This window comes from Epinephelus moara, chromosome 14, assembly GCF_006386435.1.
Source record: "Epinephelus moara isolate mb chromosome 14, YSFRI_EMoa_1.0, whole genome shotgun sequence".
NCBI classification, from domain to species: domain Eukaryota; kingdom Metazoa; phylum Chordata; class Actinopteri; order Perciformes; family Serranidae; genus Epinephelus; species Epinephelus moara.
In genome coordinates, this window is record NC_065519.1 from 29,664,410 (window position 1) to 29,671,688 (window position 7,279).

The following is a 7,279-nucleotide window of genomic DNA, read 5'->3' on the forward strand; positions in this document are numbered from 1 at the left end:
ACTAAAGCGAGCGCGCCCACAAGGAGGCAGGGATCATTTCATTGGTCAACAGTAAATCTGGCATTCTATTGGTTGGGGGATTTTGACAGGGTTGTTACACAAATAAATCCAAGCGCAGGGCAGAAATCTGAGAGCAGAAATTCCACAAGTGCACAGAAACAGTTTGAGCGCGAGGAGAAAAGCCGAAGCTCAAGCAGGAAATCTGTGCGAGCAACATTGTATCTGAGTGCAAGCAACATGGTATCTGAGTGCGAGCACACAGTCTGAGCAGAAACAGATTAGATCCAAGCGCAAGCAGAGGCTATCTGAGTGCGAGGGCAGGGTTTTTGAGCGTGAAATCAATAAATAATGCTCTCAAACTGACAGACCACTCTCTTGAATAAAGATAGGGATAAAGCTCCATACTTTCTGTGTAAACAAAGGGATCTTACTCTTTAACAAAAAGGTCTCTGTAGGGATCCTGTCCATAATGTTGTCACTTACAATAAAAATCTGAGTAACAATCTTATGTTTCACAATCCTCAGTCTTCGAGCTCATGTAGTTTGACTGACATACACCAAACTGCAGGGACATTTCAGTATATAAATAACATTAGTGTTACTGCACTAAATATACCACAGGATTTGGAATCATTTCCTCGTGCATGGATGCACAGCACCCACACTGATAAAAGACAGTAGGGGGAGATGGTATTGAGGTGGACAGCAGTTGTTTGGTAAGATATAAGCAGACAAGATGGTCTTCTAAGCTGTATGCTTGTCTGAATTACATCAATAGGAGTTTGGAAAAGAAGGGTCGCTTTTAGGATGTGCCAGTGTGTAAGTATTGTTTGTGAACAGCTGGAATCAAACTCTTGAGGATGTTTGGCATTTGGCCTCTAGGGAATGTCTATCTGTGCACACTGCTCTCTGATAGGCTCAATCTTTATCTGTATCAGAGGATCCCCTGGCCTTGAGGCGTTCTATAGTTCGGTAGCTTTTGACCAGAGATATAACATATCCTGAGAAATTGCCCTGTAAAGATGTTTTCTTGAGTGATTTACTGTTCACTCTGAGGAGTGTGTTTGTGCTGATTGCTATAACCACAGATGCTGCTCAAAAGTGTTGGGTGCATAAAATGCTGTTTTTCTGGAAATTGTTTCAGCACTTAACTACCCCACTTTCAATTTCAACAACTTCTACAACTGCATTTCTCCAAAACGACCGTAACAACCATTAGGCAACAGCCTCTGTAGGAATGACAATGTGTGTGTGTGTGTGTGTGTGTGTGTGTGTGTGTGTGTGTGTGTGTGTGTGTGTGTGTGTTGCACACCTGGCCTGTAGGCAGTCTTAACAGCATCTCCTCCAATTTCTCAAGCCCCTGGTTTCCATGGTGACACACTCTTACGCTCCCCTTGGGTGCATGTGTAGGCTTCTTGACACCAGGATCTGTCAGATGGCAATCCATCACACTGTCCTACACACACTCACACACACACACACACACACACACACACGCTTCGCATCACATTTCCTGGAACACGGGGCTGCTGCCATCTTTAAGGACATCTTTAAGGAGGAAAAATTAGCAAATCTGTTGGCTGTGAATAATAATATAACTGGGTCAAAGAAAAAGAATATATGTCAGAGTCCAAAGCCAGTCACACATGCTCTTAGATATGAATTTACTTTTTCAAAAATTGACAAATTGACACAATTCTTTTATGACAACAGGCTATATGTCACATTAAGGAATCTGCACCTTTTTTTTTTTATTGAAATATTTAATCATGAATCCCAATGTTGGAGATCACCTCTGAGTTGAATTGTGTTGCTGTTTTCCTGTATTCATGTTTCTAACTCACCATCCAGGTCCAGAAAACTTTTTCCACCTGTTTCCAGCTCAGATAAGCTTCTAGAAGGTCACACAGCTGCCGCATACAAACACAGTCCTATAACACACATACACATTTCACATTATAGCCTTGAAGACAACCCAAGGCATATTGTATTGACACAGCATAGATGTACTCTTAGATGGAACATTAACACTGCATTTTATAAGATAAAGACATTACGCAAACAATAATAGAGACTTGCAACAACAGAGCAACTTTTTGCAAGAAAAATTCTCTGGTGCTTAGTGCTCAATTCTGATCTATTGGATGTATCCGTTTTTATGGCTCTGCGCTGGCAACAGCAGTGGCTGGAGGCATTTACAATTACCTCTGTCCCATCCTTGTGAACATGATATCTCAAGAAGGCCTCTAGGGAATTTCTTTATATTTGGCACAAATGTCCACTCAGACTGAAAAATAAACTGATTAGAATTTTGTCAACGGTCACTGGTTAAAGCAACACAATGGAGGATTGTGCTTTTTACCTCACGGGGTTACCCTACAGACGAAAAACGGTATTGTCTGTTGCAACTGTCACAAAAATATTTCTGCACATGCATTTGTTAACAAGCCAACAATACCGGTGAACTTCCTGAAGCTGGCCGTGTAATGCACGATCATCATGTCTTCGGAACAGGTAAAGTAGGCTTGTACACACATGATTAGGCCGATTGCTTTATTTATTTATTCATTTTCGAAACTCAGAAATGAGTTGCTCTCTGCATGTCAGGGCTGATTTTCTCCTCAGAGTGCACACGAGTGCGCGCGCGCACACACACACACACACACACAAACTCAACAGAGTGAAGTCAGACAACAGCAGAGAGGCCGCGGTGGAGATGGAGGGAATATAACTTCAAGATTACTCTAGTTGACAACAACTACGCTTGTTACTGTGAGCAAGTGCAATAAAACCTCTGCCAGCCAAGCCAATACTTTATCAATACATGTGATCAGCATGTAGAAAGTCATATTTCAATCTGCTCTGTCCACAGTCTCTCATTCACCGCTATTATGATTTATGATCGCGGTCGACACAAGCACATCACGCTCGCGGTGCTAACAGCAAACTGTTAAAGACAAACTAAAATGAAAGCTGTTTGTATGTAACAGCAGTAACAGTGCCAGGTCACCATCGGTCGGGCATCCCTCTTCCTCTTTCAGCTCTCGCCAGCGTGTGAAAGCCGGGCCAATATTAATCCATGTTCGAGCTCTTGTTTTATCGCTCTCCCATTTGCTTTTCTTTGTCTCCTCGGACAACACCTTCACCTTCTTCCTTTTCTTTGTCGCTTCAGCCATGACAACCAAGTCTAACTTCGTTCACCTCGGTTCAGCTACGATACTCTAAAGAGAGGAGGGGGATATGACGAGGAGGGGGATATGACATATGTCGTAAAGCAGCCAAATTTTGTAGTCCTTTTTGTGTGTGAGTTGATGTACCATCACAAGGATCTTGGATATATATTTTGAGGGCTCAAAAACTCCACTGTGTTGCTTTAAGGTCAGAATTTATATGCTAATTATGACAACACTTCACGCAAATGTCTAATAGAATAAAATAATGAAGTGGCGACATTTAATATCCCATAGGTCAAAGGTCAAGTTCACTGTGACTTCATAATATTCTGCATAAAACACTTTTCTGGCCATTATTCAACATCATATCTCAGGAATAGAAAGGGGAGACATTTGGTCAGATACTTAATTGGTGACACTAATCTTGGATACCTTGAAACTGTGCTGATTGTATAGTCCTTCTGTGCTGTCATGGGGGAAGATGTGTGTGAAGCATCCGTTTTCACAGGCATGGGTGTAAACGAAATATGACTGGTGCACAGAGGCATACAACCACAATGCGATAATTCTAGTTTTTACTTGGTTTTTAACATTACTTTTTATAAATGTGGCCAACATCAGATTCCAGTGTGAACTGGTCATGGTCCTGAACTAACCTGCAAATGTAAAAGAACAATAACAGAGACTTCATGTGCAGCATGCTGTTGCATACAAGTGGAGGCTGCTGAAGTCAGCGTTCATGGTTTCATTTATTAGTTGATGTGCAGTGGAAGCCAGTGAATTTGCGAGAAGATGATAACAAGGATGAGGACAGGGGAATGGCTATTTGTGGAGCAACTGCTGATACTCCTGTGCGAGGTGTGTGTGGATGTGGAGTAAGAGCCCAGTGGTAAGTGGTGAGTTTTGGGATTGTGATATGACTGGCTTCAAGCTAAAACAGGCAGGTGTTCCAACCACAACTCCTTCATCAGTTTGAGTCATAAGCTTCTTAAAACTTGGCTTTAAGGCTCCTGATTTTTCTGTGAAACTGCAGCCATGTTCTTCTGTTGCCCTGTTCAGCCATATGTTTCCATATCATTTCAAACACAGACAGGTTAGGATACTACCCCTTAAGTTTTGCTTGTACAGAAGTGTCACCCCAAATACTTGTGAGGTCTAACACATCACTATCCCTCCACTGACTACCTCCATCACAGCTGTCTTCCATGTGTGTACTCAGTGAGTGACTCCCGCCAGCACAGAATTGTGACAAATGTCAATCTAGTGATGCAAAAGTTGTTTTGTTATATACAGTAATTCTGGCTCTAACTATAGGCAGATCATGTTTATAACTCATTTTAATAACAGCACAAACACTCTTACCTTCCTTAGCACTGTGGAGCTTTGACCAGAGGAGGGGGAAGATACAGAGGAGGGAAGGCTGGCAGAGAAAACCTGAGAACATTTTTTTTGGAGACTTGAATGTAACTTATTCCAATAAATATGAAAGAAAATCTGATTTTATGCAGACAAATACTTAACAGTAATAAAAGAGATGTTTAACAGTGAGTGTGCATTAATGGGCCTTTTCTGTCTTTTTAGGGAAGAAAAGGACTTGTTCACTTTGGCTCCAGTTTGGAGTGGAGGATTGTGTCACGTGCAGTCATCTTGCACATACGCTCCCAAACTTCTAATAATATGTTGAACTTTGAGAAATGTTTTCCATTGCAGTGACAGACAAATGCAGAATGGCAGCATGTGAAAAAAGTTAGAAAAAAGGGGATTTTCTCACAGCGTGGAGTAGGCGAGTTCGCTCTTCTTGCATGGACAGCAAGGTCCGCCCCTGGTGTCTCAGACAACCAACAAGCCACTGAAGTTTCCTCAGACATGCTGGGTCTAACTGGAGCTCACTAGAAAGCTGAAGGTTCACCTAACAGACAGAAAGAGAATGAGAGATCACAGATATAAAATTATACAAATTCACATACAGAATTAGGTTTACCAGTATAATGTGGTGGTGTACCAGTGGTATTTACAGGTGTAGGTGAGAGGAGTGTTTTGTCCAGTTGCTGTACTCTCTTAGACAGCAGTTTCTCCAGTTGTCCTGTAGCAAGCAGCCAGCCCAGTGCCAGAAGGAGGTCTCTGCTTAAGAATCTCCCTCCCTCCCCTCCTTCTCCTTCCTCCCTCCCATACATCCAGTCAGCATGGTAGCCAGTCTGCCAGAGGCCGGCAGCCACCAGCTTCCTGCACTCTGTGGCTGCGCAGAGACAGAGTAAACACATTCAGTCACTCAGCAAGTAGGGATGTCACGATTACTTGATTACACTATTAACCGCGATTTTAAACGCCACGGTTAATTATTTGTAAAGATTCCTCAACACCGTCACTCTCCAAAGATTATGCCACGACGCGGAACCATATACAGTAGGTCAGCGCAACTCGCACGGAACGAAAACAAAGTTACACAAGGGCGTCTCCGAGTGATGAAGTATGGATGAAGAAGACTTATTCCCCCCTAAAAAAAAATGGATAAGTCAGCCGTGTGGGATCATTTTGGCTATCGCAAAATGACCAAGGGGTCATTGTTGACGACGGCTTTCCAGTTTGTAAAACATGCCGCAAAAAAGTCGCGGCCAAAGGATCAAACACGAGCAACAGTTTCAACAGCAAAGTTTCTCTTACAGTATACATCCAGAGGATCTATACAATCAGCACAGTTTCAAGGTGGGCACCCAAGATTAGTGTCACCAATTCAGTACCTGACCAAATGTCTCCCCCTCTGTCCCTGAGATATGACGTTGAATAATGGCCAAAAGAACATTATGATGTTACAGTGAAGCTGACCTTTGACCTTTTGGATATAAAATGTCATCACTTCATTTTTTTTCCTATTAGACATTTATTTTTGTCATAATTAGCATATTCATTATTGAGTTATGGCCAAAAACATATTTTGTGAGGTCACAGTGACCTTGACCTTTGACTACAAAGTTCTAATCAGTTTATTCTTCAGTCCAAGTGGCCGTTTGTATCAAATTTAAAGAAATTCCCTTGAGGTGTTCTTGAAATATTGCGTTTACAACAGTAGGACAAATGCAAGGTCTCACTGACCTTTACATTTGACCAATCAGTTCATCCTTGAGTCAAAGTCAACCTTTGTGCCAAATTTGAAGAAATGCCCTCAAGGCGTTCTTGAGTTATTGTGTTCGCAAGGATGGGATGGACGTACTGTATGTAGGTACATGGATAACATAATGCCTCCGGCCTTGACTATGGCCAGCACGGAGGCATAAAAAGCATCTTAGTGGAAACCAGTAAAGTCCTGGACAAATAGCATGAAAAGCCTATACACACACACAAATAAACAATGTTACTTACCTCCTCCTAGCTGTGTACTAGCCTCACAGGAAACAATGCCAGATACCTTAAGGATGTTGGCAAGGAGCTGCCAAAACTGATCCTCCTGGGAAACCATAGCAAGCAGAAAGATTGTCTGTATGGTATGTCAGTATGTACAGTTCAGTACACTAAGTCTGTTAGGAAGAGCTCTGCCACTGAAAGCACAGGATAACAATGCATACTGTTTAAAAAATGGCAGTCAGACCTTTGCTACCTCTTTATAAGATGACACACTGTTGATTTTCAGGGGTGTTGTGAAGGGGGTAAAAGTGGGACTGACTGATCCTCACCCCTTACAAATGGCACAAAATGGTTACGTCTGCCCCTGCACTAGGATTTATGTCTTAACACAGCTAGAGCAGAGCGAGCAACCTCTCATCATAATATATCAGTGTAAATATGGTATATTATGAGAGCCTTTATCAATCCTGTGTGCACAATCTGCTAACACTGTGTAAGAATATTTTAAACTAATACTGGTATGTTGGTTAGATTGGAGGCAGTCAGATTTTGGCATAATACATTAATCAGTATTAGGGATGTTCGATATGCTGATACATAATAACTTAGGCTGATAACCAATACCGATATCGATATATTCACATTTTTCCCCACCTAATTTTAGTGATTATCAAGTCTCTTCTGTGGTGGAATATCATATCATATCTATGCATGCTCTTATTGTGAAGCTCACCAGCAGATGGGGGACATTAAAATATAATGCTATT

General features: G+C 41.9%; 1 protein-coding gene across 1 annotated transcript in view; it reads right to left on the bottom strand.

Annotated features, from left to right (window-relative positions):
* The window catches only part of tedc1 (tubulin epsilon and delta complex 1), a 9,685-nt gene extending 3,058 nt beyond the window's left edge, over positions 1-6,627 (bottom strand). The window contains exons 1-6 of the mRNA XM_050062316.1: positions 6,531-6,627; positions 5,189-5,409; positions 4,945-5,082; positions 4,536-4,607; positions 1,845-1,931; positions 1,313-1,456 (exon numbers count right to left, since the gene is read on the bottom strand). Coding sequence (XP_049918273.1) covers positions 1,313-1,456; positions 1,845-1,931; positions 4,536-4,607; positions 4,945-5,082; positions 5,189-5,409; positions 6,531-6,627 — 759 coding nt within the window. The remainder of the gene's footprint in view (positions 1-1,312; positions 1,457-1,844; positions 1,932-4,535; positions 4,608-4,944; positions 5,083-5,188; positions 5,410-6,530) is intronic.
* Between the last annotated feature and the right edge of the window lie 652 nt (positions 6,628-7,279).